Raw genomic sequence first — 27,017 nt, 5'->3', positions numbered from 1 at the left:
ACTGCCAAATCATAATGTACTTTGTTTAGTTGTGGGGTGGAGGGAAAGAAGACAACACGCCAATAGTAATGTCACTCCCAAGAAAAAGACAACAGTATCAGGCTATTTTACAATAGTTTGTTGTAATCCAGAAAGTTGCAAGAGCTGTCACTGCTTCCTGCGTGACAGTCACCTATCAGTCAAACATATATCACTGAGAAATACCCCAGCAAAGGTATTTTCTGTACAAGAGGCTAGCATTGCAGTATTACCCACAGGATCTCATCCAAATATCAATTTCCATAAACAGTTCTTACTTCATCTGTTACCAATAAATCAAGTCAGATTCAAAGCCGCTAAACATCAGTGGAGAGACCTGAAGGCTTTTGACCAGGTCCTTATCAGGCCATGGCCTGTTTCTGTTTGCACTCATCTCCCAAGCTGATGAGGCAAAAAGTAGAACTAATTTTGTTCCCCCGGTTTAAAGCAGCTGCTAGCTTCACCACAGTCCCCAGCTAAACCTCAGACTGAAACTACACTACACAGAGTGAAGCTGCTACACTGCTCGAGACAGCAGCAGCTTTCAGTCACCCAGGAACAGAAGGGCAGGAAATCACATGCAGTGACCAAAACAAGGCCTCTATTTAGGTTCCTACATCTATACTTAATCATCTGAATAAATCATAATTTCCTGACATGCTACTACTCAGCCCTACTAATTTCTGGTTGTATCCAGAAAACAGATGGAGGAGCACCTATCTTTGCTTTCCAGAACATCCAGCTGCTTGAATGAAGATCAAGCTGCTGCCCTCCACCAGCACCTTGCCCACACTTAACAGGATCTCACCTCCATGAAGCGGGAGATGGTCTGGATAGCCCGGTCAGTCTCATTGAAGGCATCCACCCAGGTGTACACAGAGCCATTTTCTGTCTCAGAGTCCTCTGGACTGTTTGACAGGAAACGGGTAATATCCTCCACTGTCCAGTTGGAAGCTGGCAAGTGCAGGTCCCAGAGGGCTTTGTTTTTCAGCAATGTCTGCAGGTATTTTGTTTTCAAAGAAGAAACAGTTGTGAGAAGCAATGTTAGATTCCTCTCTCATGACAAAAACAAGCGCTACAGGGAAAACAGCTGTTGAAAAGGTGCAGGTACAGGCCCTCTGTCATACTGAGAGGAGCAGCACAGTGCATCCTAGCCATCACCCTTCCCTTTGAGAAGGATGTGCCTCCCCTGGTACAGCTACACCACATCGGTGTGCTTTGCAGGCTGGCTCCATGTCCTGCCACCCCTCTCCCAAGGAGAGGGCAGCAGAGAGCCATGCACAGCTCTGCACCCCACACATGCAAACCAGGGAACAGGGAGATGCTTGCTCAGCAGAAATGTATTTCCCAGTATTAGTTGCCTAGCTCTGCTCTCTTCTTCCAGAAAAATCTCTCCTCCTGGCAGGGATGGAGAGTGACTGAGGCATGGTTTAAAGGCTCAACAGTCACCGTGCTGAGCAGAAATATCAGCACCAGAGGTGCCGCCCTGTACAGCCATGATGCCCTAACTTTGTTCTCCTGTCTAGGACAGTGGTTTCTTCACCCAGTTTAACTGCTAGCTTTCTGAGGACAGGCTGCTGTATGCACAATGCCTAGCACAAATACAATGAAGCAGAAACCCAGTCCACTGGGCAGATAATATAAGGCCAGGCAGGAAGAGAATAGTAATTATAAAGGATATAGCTGAACTGAAGTCAGGAAGACAAAAAGAAAAACCTGCACAAGAGAGAAAACTGCAAAAATCCTTATGATTAAGAACAGGAAGTGGATTTTTGGCCACAACAAAAATGAGAGGTAAAGAGCTTCTCCATACTCTGCTGTTACCAGCAAACCAGAAAGTAGTAGGTCACAGTTACAAAAACAGTTCTGCAAACTGGAAGAAATATGCCAAACAGATTATACAACCCAGAAAGTTGAGAGGGGATGGCCAATCAACCCAGAAGTATGGCAGCTGAAGGGGAGGCTGTCTGGGAGCTGCCAAGGGACTGACAACGAAGTTCTCCTGCTTGTGTGAATGTCAGCAGGTGACAACAAAGGGAGCCCTGTTACTACACCGGTGCAGAGAAGACCAGATTTCTGGGAAGATCAATAATTAGCTACCAGAGGCAACAGGGTTAACAAGCAACATAAAATGTAAAACCATTAAAGCCCAGGGCTCAGTAAAATGAAAAAAAAAAAAAGACCCAGGAGCAACATTCACTTTTCAGAGGACATCACTACAAATTGATGTTTTGGACCTTGACTTTCTGCCTGAACTTGGTAGCAATCTGTTCAACTGTCTCTGGCGCTCTAGTATGCCATGTTGATGCAGAAGCAGAACAAGGCAGGTCACAGATTATTCAGCAGAGTAAAAAAAGGGGTAAAAAAAGGAATGAACTTCAAGGTTTGTAAGACCTGGGGAGGTCTCTGTACACAAGAAGGTGCACTGTGATACCCAACCAACTATGTTGCAGAGACAGCTGGGAAAATTATTCTACAGCAGTCTCTGTTTCTTGATGCCAGTTTTACATCACTGTGTTTCCAAAGACATCAGCACAGGGTGCAAAGATCCACCCCTCAGAGCTGCACCTGAGGAACCATGGTTATGTGCTCATGACACATTAGGGCAATGCAGCGGACAAAACAGTACACTTTCCAAAAGAGGCAGATCACAGCTGGGTGTAAAATGTGCACTGCTCCTGTTTGGAGGAGACTGTTACATGAAGGAAGGAATGCCAAGTATAATGCAAGATCAGTACAATCAAGATCTCTTTCAAGAAGGTGTCCCATCCATAATATTTATCTGTCCTATTCAGCACTGAAGCACCATTTAAAATAAATATTTCATCACTTATTGCAAAGAACAAAAGTGGTGGTTCTGGCAAGGACAGAATACTGACCCGAATGAGATCCATTTCCTGACTACTTTCCATAAATGTCCAAATCTTTGGGCTTATCTCCTCCCACATTCCCCCGAGGTCACGAAACACACCCAGCTCCTGGAATGTCCTGTTCACCTGTCAAAAAGAGGAAAGAAAGGTTATTTCCAAAAGCTGGCAGAGACCCATCATGGCTGAGAGGGTGTATGGAGCCCTCAACATAAGTGCATGAGAGGTGAGAGATTAGGGAGGCTGTGCTTTTGCAGGCAATCCTTTCTAGGCTTGTGTTTGGGTCCAATTTAACTAGAGAGGATCAGCTGCACAGCCAGAGGACATAGCTAATGCTACATTATCAGAGGACAGGGCTAGAGTTACCTCAGACATGACCTTCCTTACAGCTGGAGTATCTGGAGTGTACAAGATCTTCCCAATCAGCAAGGGTTTCAAAGCCCTCCAGATAATCCTGGAAAGCGGGTTGGATTCCAGGTTCTTCATTAGCTCATTGCAGTAGGGTGCTGAGGAAGAGTACAAAGGTAAGTGGCTGAACACCACAGCGAACAACTGCAGAAGGTACAGAGCTTCAACAACAGTCAAAGCTGAAAGCAAAGCATTTTTCAGACAAACCCCGTCCTTTACTGCAAAGTTCCACAAAAAGGCCCTTTTAGTGCAAGCCTGCACAGTCTGCCCAGTGAACAAGGAACAACCAGGTAGCCTCCAACACTAAGAGCCACAGTACTAGTTCTGCAACACTCCCACAATCCCAATGCATGGCACTAACAAAGTTTGTCCAGAAAAGGTCAGATTTCTAGAGGTTGTACATCACTGTGCTCCCGCTTCCACTAAAGTAGGACCACTGAATAGCTTTCTGTGGACTCTACAGAACATCCTTGGGAGACTCTGCAAGTTGATAACTTACTGGCCTTAACGGTAGATGCAGGATAATATGTGCATACCTTTCTGAAACAGCAATTAATACATCCCTCAGGACCACCTGTTTTCAGCTGTGAGAGTTTGGAAAACACTAGTGATGACAGTCATGAAGTAGATGGGACCTCAGACCATGACATTGTTACACTTACTTGTGGAGTTATCATAGAAGTTAATCACATCATCTTCAGTGCTGTTGCCTCCAAACAGTGCTTTGTAATTGTTATCCTCATACCAGTTGAGGGATTTAATTTTGAGCCCTCCACCTTCAGGATGGCCACACACAATGCGTGACACAGCCTGATAGATCTGTGTAGAGGAGTTTGAGGCATTCACATTGGTCAGGAACATTACCTCTTGCCTCATGTCACTCCAGCTCTTCATGCTCAGCAGCTGGAGAGGAAGGGCAGAGAAGAGAAGCAAGTACAGAACAGGATTAGTAAAAGGAGAAGTTCTTTCCATGTGCCTTCAAAAGACAGGACAGATTTTTGAACATGTGAGAATCCCCTTGAACACAACATCAAGGGTAAGAAGCAGGGAAAACATTTCCCCACGACCACCACAATGGAAGATTGTAGAGGGAAATCTCTTCTGTGCAAGTACTTGGAATGTATCTTTGCCAAGTTCTTTACTCTTGAGTTTTCTCCTCCAGTGCTGTGGGTGGTTCCTGGCCTCCCTGCCCTCTAACATGGAAGCTGCTTGTCCTCCTGGTTGCACAATGGCTTACATTCCAGTGGAGTACCCTCACAAGGACAGGTGGGGTGGGGCACACCGAGTCAGGATAGGAATTACAGGAATAACACCAAGTGACTGCAGCTCATGGATCACAAACTGGATGAGCCACAGGCCACAGCAGTATCACCTGGCACAATTCCACCAAGCCTCCACTGATTTACATCAGGCAGCCAGTATGACCTCCCAGACTGGCATTACTTATCCCTGCCCCAGAAACTCCTTGCCCCATTGTCAACAACATCCCCAGAAAATCCTTGAAAACAAGCCCTGCTGCAGCCAGGAGCCTGAATCACAGCATAAACTTTGCACACAACCAGTCACAGCAAGAAGACTTCTCCTGACCAGCTGACCTGACACCAGGCCTGAGGTGACAACATAGAAACAGCCAGAACGAGTAGTACCTCCAGACTAATTTGAGTGGCATAGGCCAGCCAACATGCCTGCAATGTGTCATCGAACAAAAGCACCCTGCCCTCAGCCTGAGACACTCACTGCTTTAATGCTGCCATATTCAGGCATGGCCAAGCTCACCACAACAGGAAAAGCAACTTAGCTCCATGAACACTGGCTTCATGCTACACTGGAGTGTTGCTTTGAGACCCCCTGTCTTGAGATGTCAGAACATCACCTCTTTTCCATCTATTTTCAGCTCAAGGAACTTCTATTTCCTAACCCTTAATGAATTTTGGCCATGGTAAACTCCTAGAATTTAGAATAGCCACAAGTATTTAACATCCAAGATCACAGGAAAGAATCTCTTCTCTCTCCTTATCTGGCTCTGGTTAGCTCCATTTGGTGTCATGTGGTTTTGTTTTTACTGCAAGAGACACTGCACAATCAATCCCTATCTCTTCTTCGTGTGCCACTCAACTCTATAGGTCTCTATAGATCATATCCCCAACTCATCTCTTTTTCCAAGCTGAACAGTCTCAGCCTGTTCCCTTGTTCCTTTCGTGAAAGCCATTATACCTCTAAATGTCCTAACTGGGCCTTCTTCGAATGTTATTCTAGTTATGCTACCCCTTTGCAGAGAACAAGAGCCTAGATCTGCGTTCTGTATCAAAGGGTTTTATACAGTATCATGGTAAAATGCTACAGCTGGCTCTCTATCCCTTTTTAAGTGTTTTTAGAATTTTATCTGATTTCTTGATTGCTGCTGAAATGTCAGATGACATTAACTTGGATGTTCTTACTGTGCTGTCCAGCACAGGCACATGCTCTAAACAGGGTAAGCAGAGCTGCTGAGACCTATTTGTAACTGCATTTCAGAAACAACTTTAGATGCGTTGCTCCAACTGCCCTGTTTTCAGAGACAATAACAGAGTCAAAGACCATCTGCCACTTTTGCTCACTGTGCACTGGTCACCTTTGTTTAAACAAAACACAGATAACCAAAGTCTAAGACAGCTGGTAAAGTCAGCCAGCAACAATGCTGAAAGCAGTAGTGTGCTGGAACAATTCAATCCACGTTCACCCAAGGAAAGCACACTCAAGAGTCTTTGGCCTTACAGTGGGAGGTAAACCTGACCCTTTGTGTGATCCATCTGTAGCACTGTGGATGTTTTAGATAGGCCAACATCTGGAGAAAAATTCTTGATGCCAAACAACAGCAACTACGTGTCACCTACACAAGAAGCCTCTATTTTCAGACAGCTAAAAGCACAGGACACACTGATAATAATGGAAGACAGCTGTGAGAACAGCAAAAGCCTGAGCACAAATGTCCAGATTGACTGACTCAAGTGTATTTTCATTTCCTCGCTACTCACTGCTGCCTTTGCCTGCAGCTGCTCAACCTGGCTCCACAGCTTCAGGGTGAACTACAGGACACCAGCATCATGGAACACAAATGAAAACTGTCGCGCAACCATTTTTGTTTGTTACATATGTTCATGCAGATTTTTGCATTCGATGATTCCTCACTCAGAAGGCCAAGGCTGCATTTCAGGTGTGACAGTTTGAGTGTGCAATTCAAAGGGAAGCGTTTGGTACCTTAGCTAAAACAGCTCATTTTTGCTCAGCAAAAAGGCTGCTCCTTTAGCTAAAATACCATAAACTCCCTAACATGACGAGCAAAGGTATTTAAATAGGAAGTGCAGCTAATTCCCATGAGCACATGAAGTACCAACCATCTTAAAGAGGGATTGCATTTGCAAATACAATTCTACATATTATTTTGAAACAGCTTGAGCAAGGAACTTTGTTTCATCTTTGGCATCAGCATCTTTACAAATTACATGCTGATCTCTTTACACTTCTGGAAGCAAATATGTCAAAGGTGAAGGGTTGCTAAATTATTTCTTCTCCCAGACATCAGACCTGGCTCCCTAAGTGTTTCTAAATAGCTGTCCTTGCTCTTGGTGCTAAATATGCCCTCCTATAAGTTGATTTAAAGAGTCCAAGGACACAGATCAAATCAATCCCCTTACTCCAAGACAAGTATTTTGTTCAGACCATTTTCTAATTAAAATTCCCTGCTAGAAAGACTCCTAGATATGGCACAAACAATAGCGGTATCCACCCCCTCAAGTTGCTGCCCTTTGAAACAAGGGAGCAAGTACCTCCTTTTCACACAGAAATCCGCCTGACAGACAATAAGAAGTAACTTTCGGTCAAGCCATCTGGAGCAGCTCACGCTGTACACAGAGTAAAAAGCTGCCTTTGTTTGCACAGCAGGGCAGAATAAAAGGCAGTCCTACCCAAAACAGCTGCCAAGCAAAAGGCACATTACCCCGGGACGTTTTCGGCCACATCAGCAAACTGAGAATCACGTGCTTTCAATTATTTTTATCCCAGACAAGAAAAAACGCCAAGCTCAAATGACGTAACAGGAAACAGCTGTAGTCAAACTCTGAAGGGCAGCCTCCCTGCTAGCAGCTAAAGCTCTTGCATGGCGCTGCCTGCAGCAGATCCTGGAATCGCCCTAATGCGAGCGCGAAGGAGGCTGCGCACGGGCTGCAGGGCTCGGGGAGCGGTGCGTGCCAGGAATTGCTGGCTGGCAGGGCGCAGGCTCCCGGCAGCTGCCCCTCCGTGGGAGTGAGGCTCGGGCTAACCTGGAGTGACCCGCTCTTGTGCACGCTGCCCGGGGTTACTGCCGTTCACTCTCGCCCTGCCGCACAGACGGAAAACTGGCGAAGGGAGGAGGAGGCGGCGGCATTGTTCAGCTTAGATGGAGGCGGCGGCACTGTTTAGCTTAGATGGTTGTGATTTCTGCTCCAGGGAGAGAATGTTTTTAACTAATAGCAGCACTTCAAAGTCAAACCCAGACAAAAAAAACTAGGGTAAGTTTCTGGCTCGACAACCTCACCCTACCCCTCAGATTTGGACTTCCCGTTCATACTTAGGTGGGCAGAACTCTTTTTCTTAATCCATCATTTCACCTGCGAAAACTAGAATGTCAATTTGACTGTGCAAATCACTGTCTATGTTTTGTGTTGTGATGTCATTGTGCTGAGAGCCCCACAAAACTGGAAAACAATCTCTGGCCCAAAAAAGCAAGACAGATGAAGAGGAAACAGTAGCATAGAGCTACTAATTTAAATTGTAATAGCCACAGCACCTTTTCCACATGCTATACCTTCACCCAAAACCAAACCCAGTAGATAAAACCAAGTAACAACCCTGATGTGACTGGATGGAAAAAAATATAAAGGAAAGCCTCAACATGCAGCTTGCAAGGCAGTGCCTGGCAGCAGAAGCACTGCAAGCCCAAACATTGTGCACTGCTGAGAAGCAAAACACCACAGAAAATGTCCTAATTCCTATTATAGTATTTGTAACTTGAAGTGCCAAGAGGCTGCAAAGTGCATGCTGCCTGCACTGACTCAAGGAAGACAGCCGTAGGATGGGGCAAAGTTTCAAAACAAGACAGAGGTTTGACCGAGTTGCATCTCGTACTAGATCACAGGCTAAGATAACAACCCCAGTGATGTGTTCTCCTGACACAAAGGCTCTTCTTACCTCTTTAACAAGCTTCCCAACGCTTTCTCTCAAAGTTTCCACAGTTTCTGACAGATCCCACAAGGAGGAATTGAAAGCAAGTTGTCTCTGCAAGAAGAGAGAAAAGAATACTAGAAGTTACTGCAAAGCACAAATGAAATTAAACTCTTGTAAACATTCTTGTACAGAGCAGCTAGGACTGTTTACATTGGTGAGGAAGACGGAGCTGGCTTTCTGTGTAACCTTGAATTTAAAATACCATGGGCATAAAATACCCTGCAATGTCACCCCTTTCTCTGTTCACAGGTTAAGGACATGGATGCCATAATCAGAACCATACCAATAAAATGCTAAATGCATGCACACACAATGCAAAGGATGGCTTGCATTCCAGGTCACAAACCAAGCACAGTCCACAGGATGTGAAATCCTGCAAGCCAGTGCTAAGAAGGGAATGCAAAGTCACTAGAGTGGAGGAAAAGACAGTTTGGTGGGTACAAATTTTCAGACACCAGAGACTACATAGATACCAGCTCAGACACAAAAGAACTCTCTACTGCAGTATACATTATCATCACTCAATCCTCCCATCAGGCCTCGATGCTCTTTATCCAAACCAAGGGTGTATTTTTAAACAAACAGCTTCCAGGAAATAGCTGGTATACACTGTCACCAAAGAGCAAGACTGATAGGCTTCCAGAATTGGAAGGCACGGCTTTCAGGAAACTATTTGCTCTAGCAGGAAGTCACATTGAAGACAACTCCTTGTTTCCAATTGCTCTACATGTAACTGGTAGCCTGGAGTTTGGTTTGTGGGGCTCTTTTTCCCTTCCGTTCACGTATCTGGATTATCTTGCATGGAAAACATGTGGGCACAATCCTGGTTTCAAGGGAATGAAGATCAAAATAAATTAGTAAGATTTCACATTAGTAGCTCCATGCTGCAGCATTTAAAAGCATACTAAAGCTACAGCATTGCAACACAAAGATGAGCAGAGAAGGCCCTTGATTTTAATAGACATCTTTTGAGCTGAATTTCTTCCTTTTCACATCTTTCTTGGGACAATTTTTGGAAAAAAAAAAAAGTCTGGAGGTTTTCACTTGTTCTACTTGATCTGCTGGAGATGGGTAAGACCTGGTCAGTACCAGCTGATGTAAATGGGCACTGTTCTGCTGATCTGGGATATTTAAAATTCAGCTAACTTTTCTGAGTGCACAGTTAGTCTTTGCTCCAAGGCAAGTTGCAAATTCAGGGAAGATTGTCTAACATCTATGGATCTCTACAAACTGCAGTCCTTAAGGTTTGCATAAATAAAAACGTATCATCTAAGAGAAAAAAAAACAATTAAAAACCCCAACAGGCTTAGACCTTCAGGCTAAAAGAAATATAGCCAGCAAATATCAAAGCCACACATCTGCTCTACCACTACAACTTCAGCAGCAAGATGAGGTAGAAAGTTCCATGTTCATGTATAACAAGAGATTGTGCTTGTTCAGCTCCACATACTTCATGAATCTCCACACAGATTTGTGTTCACTGCATTCAGAGGTGATTCAGGGACACGGTGGACGAGGAAAAGTTTTCTGAAGATACTAATTGGTTCAGAACAGAGAAAAATCAAAATCCAATTGCAAAGGCGTAGCAAATATCCTGACACACTATTACAAAGTGCCAAACAAAATTCAGCACTGCAAAGTAAAGTACATAGGGAAAAGACAGTTCTACATTAAGATACCCCTTGGATGGCCCTAAATTAGTTAATGCCACTCAAAAAGAGAGATCTCAGAAAAACAGTGATAAAACAGACCAACAGCAACACAAATCCACAACACAATCCTGGTTCTCAAGTACTATGTGTAATTTTGGGTTCTCCATCTCTGAAGGAGCTCAGGTGTAGACAAAGGCCATGATTCAAGGCAGGAATGGTTTTTGAAGGAAAAGCAATAGGCTATAGTTCTTCCAATGGGACATGTAAGGACAGACAGAGGTTATGACAAAGGTCTGTAGACTTACAGGGACAGGGAATGGAAGTGCGATGATGATTGCCTTCATCACACAGGACTAGAAAACTTGAAATGATCAGTTTGAAGCAAAACTAAAGGAGCTTCTGCATATGCAACTTAGTCAAAGCAGAAAAAAGTCAGTACACTCTACACAATGCTGAAAGTATTGCGAGTTTGAGAAAGACTCTAAAGAATTCAGGCAACATAGAAATCTTGCCAAATGCTATTAAACAAGAAGATCCCAGCAGCAGATGAGAAAGTCTGGGTTGCAAACTAGAGAAGAACAGGACATTACACTGAAGAAATGTTGCTCTGCATCCTTTCACATGCCTTCATTAAGGGACACGGCTGGATTATCATTTGAGGACACTGAGCTCAACAGGACCTTTTCCTGACCTCGTACATAAGTCTTATGTGATTCAAGGAGCTTGCAAACCTTACTCTGAAATCTGAGGAGTACCCATCCTTCCATACCACAGCACCCTGACCTTTCTTCCCTAACAAATTCATACCACTTCAGGATCATTTCTCACCAGAACTTGCAAGAGTATCACTGATATGGAGGAAATTTTACTCTCTCTCTACCATTTCTTGAACCTCAAAGCCCACTCAGAAAGCCTCTAATAAGTCATCTCTGGAGACAATAACAAAAGATCAGTCACAAGGCCTAGTCTTCTTTGAACAGATGAGCATGTCATCAATTCCCCTCTAATACACGTCTTTGTAGTGACTCACTAAGTACTTAATTACATTAATAAGAAACCTCTAGATTCCGGGTAGATCCAGGAAGACTGCTTCTACTGTGAGACTGTCTTTAGTAGATATCTGCACTACATCTAGGGGCTGGGGAAGGCATTGACTCATTTACTGGCAATGTGCTGCAAACACATCACCTGTCTGTTCCAGGCACACTGTGGAAAGACAAAGCTCTAGCAGGTTTTGAACACAACTCCCCTCTACAATTACTGTGGTAGTGGCTAGCAAGTCACTAAATTTGTCTTTTGGGGCAGCCAACACCATAGCACTCTTGAGGTACTGTGTGCACTGGGGGTCTCTGAGTGCTTTTATGTGCATGTTACAAGATTTACTCTAGTGACAAATACTTGAGATGGATGGAGTTGACAGACAAGCCTTGAATAAATTCACACGAGACTTCCAGGCAATGGACAAATCTGATTTTTCAGCATACATGAGAATGCACTGGTTTAAAGTGTTGGGAAGTCAAAACATTCAGCCAAAATTCAGTCTGCATCATATAGCTGGCTGTTTCTCCTTAATAAAGATGACTGCCACGTTTGCTTTGAAATAGTTATTACAAGTTTATACTGATTTTTTCCACTTTCCACTGGCCAGAAACTTTCCACTGGCCTCTGCAGAAAAAATCACATGCTTTAGGCTTCTGCTTTTGTTTCCTCAGAGTGGAAGTCTCAAACCACTGCTGCTTAAAAGGATGATATCATTGTGCTTGACTGAAAATGTTCTCAAAAGACCAAGAAAAGCTACGAGTTCAGTTGCAGCATATATTTACACTAGAAGACCTTTTCTAAAAGCCACTTTTCAATTGCAAGGCATTTATTATCTAATGCTTAGTTCATGCTACCCATTTGACAAAATACCACCCATATTACAGAGGGAGAAAAAACAATTGGATTTTCATGTGCTCACCCACAGTCTTTCAAGGACCACTGTAGTAAACAAGCCACAGAATATTCATGGCTTATTACAGATCCATCCCACTGGAAGTGAGTATGGCAAAGCCCTTATTAGGCAGTGTTGTCTAAGAGAAGAAATCCCACTGGAGCAATCTGAATTATCATTAAACCTTCCTGCACCAAACCACATTCAAAACTGGGGAGATTTGCAGAGGGATATACGAACAGGTACTTCTATAAGACAGTCAGAAATGTCCCTCTGGACTGTGTTGTAATGGCTGGGAACTTATTGCCATTGCTCTTGTTAGGCTTTCCCAAAATGTGTAGTTCCTCCATGGGACAGCTCTTGGCCTAACACAGGAAGAAAGCCAGGAAGGAAATTCGCACGCATGCAGTCAGATGCGCTGCTTCACTGCTGTTCTCAAACCAGCTTCTCCTGCCTCAGTCTCATCAGCCAGTGCAAGGCAAGCCTCAAGAACAGATGATGTGTCCACAGGGAGCTTGTACAGCATGTCCTGTGTCCCATAATAATGTTGATCAAAAGTCTTCAGAGAATGGAGGCTGATTAAGACATAGGTCACGGAATATGTAATTTGACTTTTTGAAATACTTCTTTCATCTAGTGGAGTGAACACTCGGAGAAGAAGGGAAGTTTATCCTCGGCCTTGATGCCCCATGATCACACCCAGATTTTCTGCTGGGTTTTGATCTAAACAGCCTGCCTCAAGTAGGTTCTCACATGAAAAAGAGTAAGGACACAGGCTTTGACCTCCCTACCACACCTCCATGCGCTTGGCTCTGTTTTCTCATCCTATAGCATAGGCTAAATTGAAGTAATACAGAAGATCAGTGACAGAGCTATAATCCTAGCATGACATTTTAATAAGAAGTTCTTAACTGTACCACTGCCTTTTGGGCAACACTCAAGGTGTTCTGGATAGAACTGAGGAGCAGGTATGTAAAGTGTTTATTCCTTGCCTTTCTTTTTAGAAGAGCTTAATAGTGCTGTGATATTTAGAGCTCATGCATTTCATCATGCATGAACTTTAATTTTTTTAAACCTTGATTTGTCTATAACTTGCTAGTAATTACTGCATTTTTGAGAGCTACTTAGAACACTGAAGAGTTTCACTGAGGCTGCAAATGCACACACACTTTAAGCCAACAGTGTTATCATCAGGGTCTCAGCCCACACACTCATTCCCTGATCACAGGGCTCTCGATCTTGCACCCTCCCCTTCATATTTTCGCATAAATATTTGTGTAAACATACAATGAGGTCAATCACTTTTAATCCGGATCAATTCCATGATGAAATATACTGCATCATCTTGCAAAAGGAATAACAAACAGGAATGCAGAGGGAGAAAAACAAGCAGGTGGATGTCGGGCTAAGTCACATGTATTAAGATATTCAACAAACCATATCCACTTCACTGCCCAGATATCAGAGAAGCACAGATTTCCAGTTTACAATTCAAGCCCTTGGTGTTGAATTCACAGCAGTTGCAAGCCCTTGTATTAACCTTCTTCTACTAGGATGCTGCCTCTCCGTAAATCACAAACTAGTGCAATCAGTGAAACCTATGTCCAATTACAGAAGCTAAAAAAAACTGTCTCCAAATTGCTGTTGCACCTGCATTTGACTTGGCCCTTACTTTGCTAACTGAAAATGGCTTGCTGTGAAGTACATCAAAGGGAATAAGCAAAAAAAAAAAAAAAAAAAAACTCTTGACAAATTGTTGGCATTGGTTTACAGACTTTGTAGTAGATACAGAGCATGCTATCTTCAGTGTGCATGCCCAAGATTTGACACACAATGCTGTCAGTAAGCTGTGTCAAAAGCCTCCTTTGTTCATGAGCAGAAAGTTCTCTCTTTGTTCAAAGATGTTACTGCAGTTCAAGGCACTTTTTAGCCTCTAAAGACATTAAGTTTCAAATGTGTTGGTTGTGATCCTACAGGTAATTTATCCATTTTGCCTGACCACACTGAAGCCAGTAAGTTTTTTGTCTCATTCACTGATGCATTACAGCAGCTTGACTACAGGGTACACAGTGACACATTTCTGAGGAAAATTGTGGACCTTTACCAGACAACAGTGCACACCAGGTTTAGAACTGCTGGCTTCTGGACTCCAGTTTTTTTCCCCTTGAAGACAAGATCATAAGCCAGCTTCCCAGAAGCCCACCAAAACTGTACATAATGTTTTAAATCTATACTGCTGCTGCCAAGAGGCACAGAGTGGCTTATGAGTGTTTCCTTTCACCAACAAACAATACAGACCTAAGAACACAGACACTCAGTACCTCCTTCTGCCAGCTAAGCTGCAGAAGCTTCCATAAAAAGAAAAGCAAGACTGAGTCTCTACAGGGCCCAGAAAACCAATTCTGAGTGGTACAACAGCTGGCTATTTTCAACCCCCTCATACTCCAAAATTCTAGCATCCTTGAATGGGTTGAAGTAAAATATGTACAGTAATTTCACTAAGCTGCACCATTTTGACTAAAATTTTGATCCAAACCCGGAAGTACGGCTTATAATCAGGTGCAGCTTATATATGGACAAAGAACAAAAAGTTGCTGTTTTAGTTTGGAGGACAGGTGTCTGCTGAGAAAGGCAGGAGCTTCTCTTTGAAATGGAGAATGTAAACCCCCTCCCTCCAAATTATTATAATTTTGAAATCAAGGGGCTTTCAGGCAAAGATATGGGAATTAGGAATAGCAGTTCTTTTCTAGGGAAATTAAAATAGAAATACAGTACTACAAAGAAACAAACTCCAAACCCTGACAAAGTCACAGTACACTGACACCCCGTCAGGCAGAGTGTTGGTAGCAGTCCCATTCCATGGTGGCTGCATCCTCCTGCAATGACAGATGTGATTCAGTTGGAGCAGTGCTCCTGTAGGAGGTGCAGTTTCCCTCCGGAGCTCCAGTGCTGATGTGGAGAAATCCGGTTTCCCTCTGGAGTCCAGTGGAGAAAGGGGTTACCTTAGCATCCCAAACCCTCAGTTTTTATCTTATTAAGAAATGTTGGCTCTTCCCTCTGGCTGGAGCAACTTCCAATGGGATGCAGTAATTTTATCAGTCCCTCAGTGGGACTCAGTGGGCCATTAGCAGAAAATGACTGGCTGGAGGAAGGATGGGTTGTGAAAAGATAAAGAACAATGCCCCGCCTGGTTTCAATGGATGGCCCATTAGCAGAATATCTGCCGTTGAGATAAGGATCACTGCCCCCACCCTCAACAGATGGTGATAGAATAGATGCCTTTTATCACACTCTGTATTGTACCCCAAGACAGTTGCCAACACCCGGACGTGTGGCCTATAATCACATGCAGCTTATAATCGTGAAATTACTGTATGTATGTGCACACACACACACACACACACACACACACACAACTGAAGACAAGAATCAAATTACAGCCATTCCTCTCCAAACAGCCCATCTATGTTACAATTTTAGTGCTGTTACTCCATCTCTTAATGCTTATGGACTGTCTTGCTCTTCTAGCAGGAAAGACAAAGTACAGATTGAGGACATGTGGAAAACAGAAGATGAGCTGTGGAGAGATAAAGTCACTGACTGCTACATAGTGTGCAGGACAGTAATATGATTCCAATACTTGATAATGACCCTCTTTGACTGGGGACAAAGCCAAGGAAGTGGTACATGACTTTGAGTATTGAAAGGCTCATCCAATCTGAAAACTCACACAGCAGAAAATAGAATATTTGTTTTAGTGGGTAACAGAGTTGGTTCTGTGGTCTTTTCTTCATTCTAAAGTAATTTCCACCACCAAGTTCCTCAGACATCCATATTTTAACAGATATTGCAGATCTGTAGCAAAACATCAATGGATTTTCCTAGATCCAAGTCTGCTCTAGTCTCCAGACACCCTGTAAATGTTCAATGAATTCAACCTCCAATACCCATTCCTTCAGTTAATTTTTGAAACAGGACTTTAAAACTTGACTTGACTTCATATGATTTAAACCTGCTTAAGGGTTGTGCCCTGTCAGTGGCTAGAAACTTCTGTACTCGGTGGCCCCATGCTAAGGGCAGAGGGTGGTTTTAGCTCTCAGCACAAGCCAGGCTTATATCTGGGCTCATTCCAGCCAAGATCAAGTTTGACTAAAACACAGGGACAACCAAGAGACTGTTATTGTGCAGTATAAAGACTTTGCTCTTGACAAACTGAACTGCAGACCACACACACTTCTATGCTCTGCAAGTAGCAGACTGAACAGGAAGGGTAAGAATAACAGGAAGAAGAAATGTTGCTCATGCTCCTGTGACAAAGACAGACCATCTTTCTTCTTTCGAACCGCTTCTAATCAGCTCTGGAAATGCAGGGATGAGCTCCTAGACTTAAAGACTTGAAAATGTCACTTTGTTAACAACAGATTCTCACTGGTGCAGCCAGCAAACTCACCTGAAGAGGCTTCAGAGGATTCAGGTTAGCACGGAAAGCTTGCTCGGTTGCATGGAGCTTTTCCTTTGACAAGTTGCAAATGAAGGCTTCAGAGTCCATGGATGCCGTCTGATTTTGGATGGTAAGAAATTCAGGTGATGTCGAGCCATTGCAGAGATCTCGCAGTCGCATTCGATAACCAGATACAATGACCTGTGAAAATGGGAAAAAGCACGTTAGTCTGCCTTCATCTAGGACTTCAACAAAAACATTGTTTATTGCTCAGACAAAGCAAACCACTCATAACATTTCCAGATAGAGGTGAGGGGGCATTCTTCTCTACAGGTTGAGCAGCCCTAATTCATATGCAACTCAGTTCCAAGAAAAAACCCTTCCCTGCTGAGAACATGGGAGAGAAGTCCTGGGAGAGGCAGGTCTCTCTTCACTTCCCTGCAAATATGTACAAAGCAGCAGTGATCCTGTCCTCCCCAGTAGCTGTTTCCTCCAACCAAGGGTACATGCATTGCCCAACATTCCGTCTTCTGGGAACTGAGCCACAGAGAAAAACAAGGCTTGTGACCAGACACAAGTCTGGCAAATCTATGTGAAGGGCAAAAGACCTATGTCCCAAACTACTTAGACGTATCTGCCATCCACATTTTCTATGCAATAATGATTCAGAATCATCTCCCTTAAGTCTGAAGTATCTACTCACTAACTGCCGAGACAAACATTTTTCAGTGTTTTTGAGCAGATAATGTATCAGCAAAAGAAGTTATCTTACTGGCAGCAACAAATAAGATAAGACCCTAGAGTCTTCCTTCACAGGCATATTTTTCTCCAGGTAATGGTTTCCTTGTCAATAATGTTTCCTAATCCACATGCAATCATCTTATTAACAAAATTGATAAAATCCCTCTGAATTATCACCAGATTGTTTCAGGCCTGATAAACAAATTTTAATAAGGTCAGTTATCAACTTCATATTTGCTGAGCAACAAAGTCCATGTCAAAAAGCTGCATACTTCTTAAAGGTGATAAACAAGGAAAAATCCAGAGTCTACTATTGGAAAGAAACTTTTGTTTGACTTCAGGCTAGACAGATGGAACCATTTTACTGTAAATGCACAGGTAACAACAGCCATAGACTTAATTTCTTCTTTCTGTCTTACATAAGACCCAGTGTGCATTACCCAAAATAAAACAACAACTTAAGAGGATTGATCCACATTCCAGAAGAGTTAGCAGCTTCTGAACCAGGCTGGTAAGTCTGAAATTTTTTGTCCGTCAAAACCAAAGGGGTATGCACAATCTGGGGGGCAAAGTATGTTACATTCAGGAAACAAGTAAATGGAACTGACAGGAGAGAGAAGAGATTTTTAATGCAATACTTATGCAAACCTTTAACTTTGGTCTGTATCCATATGCCAAAAATAGGATCTTTCAATGTCACATAGCTCTCACATCATGTTCTCATGTCTAAATGACTTGCCTTTTGAAAATGCGGAGTGCTTTTGTTTTGCCAGCAGAGATACTACTACCAGTGTTATACCCATGCTGAAAAGGAGGTATCTGTGGGTCACTGAAATAACACTCCCAGACCAAGCTTCCCTGGGTGGACATACAGAAAAACCAATGTCTCCCAGTGCTTCAGAGATCACTCACAAAAAAGTGAAGGTGACCAACCTTCCACCATCCTGAAAATGTCCAACTTTTTCACCCAGATTTTGATTCTCTTTTGGAGAGAAGCTGCCTTGTTCAAGCAGTGAGGTCCATAACTTGAAACCTTAGAATAAGACACTTTACCTATCCACCCAAGATGTAACACTCAGTCTCACCAAGTCAGCAAGTTCTCTAACCACTTGCAGTCATCTGAATCCATGGTATCTTCAGCAGGCAAAAATACATCCTAAATGACAGGTCTAGTCTCCTAAGGACTGTCAAAGTGCCAGGCTCATGCCTGAAAGTAGTCATAGGTAATTGTTCTACCCTACCATGTCACATAATTCTCTTCTTGGGTCTTTTCCTGCTTCATGAAACAGATTTGTTCCAAGCAGAATATCCACTGACCATTACTCTTTACTCCTGCTACTCAATGCATCGTGCTGCAGCAGCACTGGCCCAAGATCTCATTGTGCCTTCAACTTTTCAGAGGGACAGGACCTATTCCTGCCTCCAAGCCACATGACAGCCATCTGGCCACACCTGGACAATAGCAGCATACCAGACTTGATTACATAGCTGCCTGCCCACTGCTGACCAGGCACTTCCAAATCCCACACCCTTCTGAGCACACCTGCCAAGACTGGAAAAACACAAGGCTGAGCCACTCAGCCCCAGAAAGCAACATGCCCATCAAGACAAGGCTTTGGTTGCTTTTACTTGTTTGCACTTATTTCAGTATGCTGGATGCACAACCCTGCTGGAGTGCTGACATTTGTGACACTAATGAACAGTCCCATCTCCTTGGTGATTTCAGTTCCTTACTTGATTGCATATCATGACTTCTGGCCTCACTGAACAACAGGACACCAAAAGACTGCAGAAGAAGGCTGTATTTGCTGTGAAAGACTGGCATACTTTTACTGTATGACTTCTGAATGAAGCTGTGACCCACTCATGCAGAGACCTAACAAATACCGGCGATTAATACTGAAGTCACTAGTCAGCTCAGCAGTGTGGTCGGATCTCCAAACCAGATCTCCAGCAAAATCAAAGACATCCACTTTGTGAGTCAGAGATAAAGTCATTCTGCAGGAAGGGAGAGGTCTGCATCACTACTTACCATCTGTATTAGAAAAGTGCTCAAAGAAAATTTGATGGGCCACTGCTCTGCTCCACAGCTTAATGTCCTCATCGTCAGATTAGCCCTTCTTGCCACTCCTGAACCCAGAATGCTGGTATGACTTGGCAGCATCATTCCCACTGCTTTAGTAGGATCAGCTCAAGAATCACACAAGAGCACAGCTTGAAGCATTCAAGGAAGAACTAGGTGACAGCATTTCACCACCTTTCAGACACATTATGCAGATAAAAGCTAAGCTTTTTTCCTCCCATTTCCAGCTACAGGTACAGTATGGCAGTCACAAAATGTATGGTGAGGCTTTTTGCTTGTTTGAAAATCTTTCTACCTCTCCACTAACTTAGGGAGAATGACGAGAATATACTGTTGCTGCAGTCTTCCAGCTACTCTCCCAGAATCATCTGTAGCATGATTGTGTCTTAATCTAATTAGTTTCAAGTAAAACAAAACTTGCAGCCTAAAATGGGTAATAATTTTTTCTCTGCTTTACATTTTTTAGTAGAACGTATCCTTAATTTGTAGACTATCTTATCAAACCACACTAAAACAGAAAGAATTGAAAGCATTCACTGAAGAACAAGACAATGTGTGCAAAGAGGAACAGCATCTGTAACTACAAGAAAAGAAAAGACTAAAAGGACAATTAATCCATACTACTTCAATGAAAATATCTGATATGGAGCTGAGGATCAAAACAGATTTCCTCCTCCTTTTGCATACCATCTTTTGCATTCTTTCAAGAGAACCCTGGGTCTTCCTTTGAAGTCTGTTCTGACTTCTGCTTCAGAAAGGATGCTGCTGGACTAATTCATCAAGCCTAGCAAAAAACATGTTACAAGCTTGACAGTGGCAGACAGCTATTGCAAGATGGGGCTCTAGCCCACTACCACCAGCAGCTATGCCTGCAATCATGGAGCACTCAGAATAGCAGGGTTCTTGTACTTCGTCATTTATAATGTGTCCTTCCTGATGCCTTGGCCACAAACCTAAAAGTGGAGCTCCTTCTGCTACGCAGAAAGGTAAGGCAGAGCAAGACCTAGAAACCCTGCTCCAGTCCAAGCTGAGTGACTGAACACAGTCAGAACAGCACTAGCAGCTTAATTATTGTTTTTCTTTCATAAAAAAAGAAAAATAAAAAAAAAGGAAGGAAGAAATACAGTTTAGCCTGAGGGTATTAGTTTCTTATGCAGGTCAAAACATTTGCTCAGGGCTCCCAATATCCTTTTACAACATAAAATCAAATAAGACAGTAAACTGAGGGCAAGAGGGACGAGAGAAGCGGGGAATACATTCTCCTCTGTGTTTCAACAGCACCTAGCACAAAGGAGTCCAGCACTATGGATCTTGGCACTACAGCTAAACAAACAACAGACAAGCATTATGTTAGGAGTTGAAAGTACTCTTCACCTGCTGGAGGTTGACCCTTGCATCCAGTAGCTCCTCTACTGCAGATGATGGCATGGACACATTATGATGGAGGAAGTCAGAGAATGTCTCATTGTCAATCAGGAAATCCCGAAGTTTCAAGTCTGGAAAATGACAAAACAAGCAAAATTCTGGTCACAGCAAAGCCTAAAGGAAGCTCATGTGAGAGCACTGAACAGGAAAAGCCAAGCTGACAAATGGGGGAGAGGGAATTACACAAACCATAGCACAAAAGGAAGAGTAGCTGCTGGTAAAGTGCTATGAAACTTGGCAGGCTTCAGAAATGTCAATCTGTGATGTCTTGGTCTCAAAAATCCCCCGAACCAACAACAGACAAAGCAATCAACTCTCAAAACCAACTCCCATTAACATAATTAGTTCAGGTCAATTTGCTCATAGATACACAGAAGCAAGGCACACCAAGTTGCTCCCCGGATATGAAACCTGCTACAGCATTAGCACTTAATCCCTGTGTTGTTACTGAACATTGGACTGAGCTGGTACATTTGACCACTGAGGGATTTACTAGCCTTTAGTCAATTATTAACAGCTGATGTACTCTACCATTAATTCCAAATTCTGACACATGCAGACACAGAGGTACATACAAAATTGCATACTAATCTTAGCTACTTGGAATTAAAAAATACATTTTCTTTTCCATGTGCTTCACCTTCTCAAGCCATTAGTGTTTCAGTTCTTGACTTCAAAACAAATTTGTACCTACACCACAGAAGAGGGGAATCATCTGGAAATTGTAATCCAAGCACACTATTAAAGTCGACAAAACTGGATATTCAGAAGCTGACTCCCACAGCTGACACTGTTTCGTGTTGTTTTCTTAGGTTTTGTGTGTGGGTTTGGTTTTTGGGTTTTTCTGGGCGGGTTTGTTGTTGTTTTGTTTTTTGGGTTTTTTTGGGGGTGGTCTTTTTTTTTGTTTGTTTTGGTTTTTAGTTGTTGGTTTGGTTTTGTGGTTTGGTTAGGCTTTTTTGCCCCTCCATCCCCCCCTTTTTGGGGGGAGGTGGAAGTAGTGTTTAGTTTTGGTTTTTTGGTCGGTTTTGGGTTTGGTGGGGATTTTTTTGTTCGTTTGGGTTTTTGTGGGGGGGGTGTTGTTTTTTGTTTAATTTTTTTTTTGTTTGATTTTTCTTTTTTTTTTTTTTTTGGTGTTTTTTTTCTGATGGTTTTGCAGGGGGTGGGTTTGGCCTGTCTCGGGCAGGTGACACTCGGGGAAGAAGCCGGGTCTGGACTCGGGGTGGCACTTGCGGCTCGCAGCGCTGCGGGCGGAGGAGCCGGCACGGGGAGGAACCACGCGCACCGAGCACACGGGGTTACTGACGGTCATTGCTCCCTCATCCACATATCCAGTTACAAATTCCCCGCTGCCTTTTTGTTCCACACCAAGAAGTAAATCACCCGCCTCAGCTGAGGCAACGCGGAGGTTACTCTGGGGCGAGAGTCTCTCCCTCGCCCTCCTCTCTGCCACGCAGCAGGAGCACTCATTGATGTGCTGGTTTTAAACACGCTCGAACCCCGCTAACAGAACCCGCCATCAGCCCTCTCCCTGCCCGGGGAAAGGCTGGGAAAAGATCTGGCTCCGGCAATAACACAAAACCGTCCTTTTCTTTCCAGCAGAGGCTAAAGGACCATGCTTCACTGCGAGCAGAGGAAAAAACTTCCCCCACCCTGATTCCTTGGATACGTCCTACATGTGCCAAACTCCCTAAACACTTCTGCAGCTTGTTTATTTTTTGGTGAGATCATCAACTGTTCAGAAAGTCAGATGGACAAAGGGGTGGCTGACTGAAGGCACACTGGCACGCAGAGACCAGATGTTTGCAAGCTTTTTCGTTGAATCTGCCCCTACTTAAGATATCTTTCAAGTTTCACTTAAAGGGCCACATGCCTCAGAAGAAAGAAAAGGTAGCAAAGAAATAATTCTTCCACTTTTTCCTCAGAGATGTGTTGCATTTTGGTTTGACTAGTCTATTTTATCGGAGTTTGGCTTGGAGTTTTTTTGCCATATGGAGGCATGATTTTCTTGGTCAGGGAGATACTCTACAAGCAATTACAGGAATGCAACCTGAACTACAATGAGATTCCTGCTGACCTGCCTGTAATCATGAAGGGGAGTAACAAAGAGCCACCATCTTCCACAGCTGTAATTAAACAGCCCAGCATTAGCAGAGTATTCATCCCCTGCCTTTTTTGTCGTGCCAAGCATTGCCAGACTTGCTTAGCACTAGAATTTACTGAAAATCAATGCTGCCTTCCAAGGAATTCCTACGAATATCTGAACAAGTTTTCATCATCATTTGGAGTAAATAATGAAGGAAATAGAACAAGGTTACCAGAACTGTGTGGCAGTGTTTGGTTCCCAGACAGCTGATCATGAAGCCCTGAGCACTACCCAAGACCACACATGAAAGCTCTGCAAGACCAAGGAACTGAATCCCAACACCATGGTCCAGGCTGCCCTAAGCACAAAACCAGCCTTTTGTACCATGCATTTTCTCCCACACCCCATCTGGTCCTACTTCCAGGATTTGTGGGCCAGTGTCTTAGGCAATGCCTCTCCTTCACAGAGGCATGCATAACAGTTTGCACATGAAAACACAGAAAGCACCAAACACTGCAATACATCTGAATTCTTTCTCTGGATACCTTAAAAAGTTAACAGAGGTTTCCTTTTGAAAACAGCCATTCACATCCAAGATGACTGCATGCCCACGAGGGCCTAAGGAAATGAAAGAGCATTACTTAGAAAAACCCCTCCAAAAATAGAAAGCAAAAGAAACAGGCAAGTCTTCTGAAGGCTAATACCAAGTTACTTAATAATGCGAACACTTTGAGTCAAACGCATTTTACCACCACAGGCCTACTACTGCAATATTTTGCTGCCACAAAATTTTAGACACACTATCAAGTAATCAAATACACGAGACAAAATGTCAGCTCAAACGTGATATAACTTGTGTGTCTCCCCTCCCGCTTGAGAGTGGCCAAGAGCATCGTTACAGTCAGCCTGTGCAAGCTGGTGGGCACAGAACAATGCCAGGCAGCACACTGGAGACCAGACTCTCCACATATGTTGACATGGACATGCAGCCTCTCCTTGCCCCTCCCCTTCATCTTCGACAGAAAACCGAGGGAGCTGCAGCCCTCACCCCAGCTGAAAACATAGGCCCCAGCAAGCAAGCCAAGCCCTAGGTACAAATGGGGAGATAAACTTGAGGTCAGACTGAGCAAACACACTCAGACTGTCAAATCTGATGTGAACCATCTTGCTGATTCAGTGGTGGAATAGTCAGCAGAAATAATACTGAGACAGCTTTTCCCCATGGCAGACTACTTTTGCAGTTTCAGTCCTGACATCAAGGGAGCAACAGCAGAGAACAGACACTACTGCTTGTAAACCATGAAAATAATCCCAACAGGTCTGGCAGGGCTGAAACGCCTCCAGTTGTAATTAGCTCCAGTTTGGGCAGAGTATGTCAATGCAACAGATGACCATTCCCATCCACACAAAACAAGCAGAAGGGACATCCATATCCATGTGCGATAGGGAGAAAAATTCCTTCATATGGTCATGAAGCTTCCAGCACAACTGAGAACTCCCAGACCTGGAGTTCTTGTGCCTTAACCATAAAACGTCCCTTTCTCTCTGAAGTCACCAGTCAGGATCAGACAATCACACATGGCAGCATTTCATGGACATTGTTTTCACAAAAGGCACAGCTGTCCTTTTCCAGACAGTTCAAACAAACCTTGGGGGCTACATCCTGGGCATCAAAACCAGAAACTCTCAGATTTTCCTGTTGCAGAGCAACACTGTATTACATCCTAAGTTGTACATTTTACTGACAACCTAACCTTTCCGGAACCCTCATGCCTGGGCACTGTGTTTGCCCAGTCAGTCTTTGCTTAAGAATGAAATCTTCATGCCAAAGAAAAAGAACAACCCCAAGCCCCAAATGAATTCAAAGATCAAGACAAATCACATGAATTAGTGAAGAAAAACAGCCTCTATGCTTGCTTTATTTACTAATTAAAATTATCATCAAAATAAAAATATGCATTATAAAATAATGGCTAATCAGTGCTATTGGTGGTCTCTGTTCCATTCAGACCAGAACTGAACACTTATTTTGCAGCAAAGGAAGCATCTGTGGTCCAAAAGCCACAGGTTTTAGTTTCCTCATTACATCCCCAGTTACTTTCATAAGTTCTAAGGGGGAAGGGTGGGGGGGGGGTGTCAAAGTGCAAGGGAAGCCATGGTTGGGAATCACTATTAATTTGCTGATCTTACTACAGGTATGATACATATGATACATGTCCCATAGTAAGCAGTGACAATTTCCAACGGTACTGGGAAGATCCACATACAAGTGAAAAAAGAAAAGCTTCTAGGGGCAGGTTACAGGACAAGACTTGTCAAGCTTCTCTCCCTTTCTTTCTTCCTTCACTGAGGAGCATAGAGATCTCACACCTTCCTCCAAAAACTTAATGATGCAGTGTCTTTTAAAATTAAACAGCAGGGTGGGAAAACAGAAAGCACGGAAATTGTGGCTGTGTTTTTCATGTCCCGATACACTGCGTTCTAAAAATAAAAGGCATGCAAATGGTATTCAACCTTATCTCAACCCACTGTAGAGTACAAAGCTCACCAGGTCTCACATTAATTTATGGGGTTTCTGCCCAAAGGATTTGTGCCCATAACCTGCAATAGACCAGGTTTTCAGACACTTTAAAGCTAACAAGCTCAATGAAAACCCTGTGACAGGCAGACCTACTTCCCAGCTTCACATACCTTAACTCCCTATAAAAAAAACTTCTGACCCTTATTTCTTACCACAGAGAGTGCTCATAGGGCAACGCAATCATTTTTGTAACAGCAGCTAAGGCATCACAGCAGAATGAAACAGTAAGATAGGATGAGGCATGAGACACTTCAGCTTCAGAATCAGCAAGGTTCCACAGTGCCCAAAGGAGACAAAAAAAAGAGAAGTGGTTTTCCAGCTCAGCACCTGTCTCCACCAATTAACAGAAGGAGCAAAGCAAGGAAGAATGTCAAGCAAGCAAACAAGGTATTTTCTTGTCCTTGTTCAAAGACTTGAGATTCACAGTTCCCCATTCAGGTAAAACAGCACTTTTACAGGAAGGGAAAGCCCAGCCTGATTGCACAGCTGGCTGTCAAGTCTGTGCAAAACTGTGCTCAGGTGTGGCGGGAGAACAAGGTCACAAGGCACTCTGGTCACACACGCCTCCTTCACCCAGGGCACTGCCTCTTCACTGATCATACTTCCAGCAACAGAAGATTTGGACAACACAAGTCCATGGAGATGCTGAAGCTGAGACCAAGAGCAGAAGGCTCCAGCAGCTGACTGCATTTACTGGTAGCTCGTATGACCACTACAAAGATTCTGGCTAGAAACTCACATGGTGAGATGACCAGAATCAAATCAAATGCTGACAGTTACCTTGTACACTGGAAGCTTGTATTAATTTTTCATTGTCCGGGAAGTATTCCTCTTGAATCGGTGACAGGTGCACTTGAACACCTGGACTGATTTTCACACTCATCACTCACTTATCACACTCATTGTGTCAATAAATTATATCACTGATTTATTGACAAAATATGTCTGAAGCTACTTCACATAAAAATGGGCTCTCAATTAATTTCAGAGAACCAAAGACTGAATGACTTTAATTTTATAACCATCCAGAGGAAACAGCAATCTCCTAATGGTGAACCATGCTATTATACCCTACAGAGTCAATGACCTGACTGATACTGGGAAAAGCAAACTTTTCACAGTGCTGGGCAAGGCAACAAGTTTTCATCTGCCTTCATTATACTCCTAGCCTTGGACAATGCATCCAAAAAGCATGATAAAGTTATATTTTTTAAGGTTTTTGGTCTTGTTTTTTTAAGCAGTTACTATGTTTTAATTACTCTTTTCCTCTAGAGCAGCTTTCCCCCGTGAGGTGAGAATAGCGCTCAGAGCTGCCTGTGTACTTACCTATTAATGCTGGCAAGAGCTAAACTGTTCTCTGAAAAAGTTGGACAGCTATACCCTGATTTGCTTACAAGAAATCAAACAGCTCAGCAGGCCTGTTGTGCAGGATTGACTAGTGTGAAAATACAAGACTAATTTGCTCACAAAGTGCTGTTCCTTTTGCAGCCACAGCCTGACCTGTTTTTACAGCAGGCTACAGCTCTCTGCTCTGAAGCAGTCAC

General features: G+C 43.4%; 1 protein-coding gene across 2 annotated transcripts in view; it reads right to left on the bottom strand.

Moving 5' to 3' along the window:
- The window catches only part of ABCA1 (ATP binding cassette subfamily A member 1), a 90,777-nt gene that overhangs the window by 27,562 nt on the left and 36,198 nt on the right, over window positions 1-27,017 (bottom strand). For both annotated transcript variants that reach the window (XM_033085254.1, XM_033085255.1), the window contains exons 6-12: window positions 20,759-20,880; window positions 16,570-16,761; window positions 8,499-8,585; window positions 3,956-4,196; window positions 3,252-3,391; window positions 2,898-3,014; window positions 827-1,015 (exon numbers count right to left, since the gene is read on the bottom strand). In XM_033085254.1, coding sequence (XP_032941145.1) covers window positions 827-1,015; window positions 2,898-3,014; window positions 3,252-3,391; window positions 3,956-4,196; window positions 8,499-8,585; window positions 16,570-16,761; window positions 20,759-20,880 — 1,088 coding nt within the window. The remainder of the gene's footprint in view (window positions 1-826; window positions 1,016-2,897; window positions 3,015-3,251; window positions 3,392-3,955; window positions 4,197-8,498; window positions 8,586-16,569; window positions 16,762-20,758; window positions 20,881-27,017) is intronic.

The sequence above is a fragment of the Catharus ustulatus genome, chromosome Z (assembly GCF_009819885.2).
Source record: "Catharus ustulatus isolate bCatUst1 chromosome Z, bCatUst1.pri.v2, whole genome shotgun sequence".
Lineage (NCBI taxonomy): Eukaryota > Metazoa > Chordata > Aves > Passeriformes > Turdidae > Catharus > Catharus ustulatus.
Note: the sequence above shows the minus strand (reverse complement) of the source record. Positions and strands in the feature narration are given on the sequence as shown.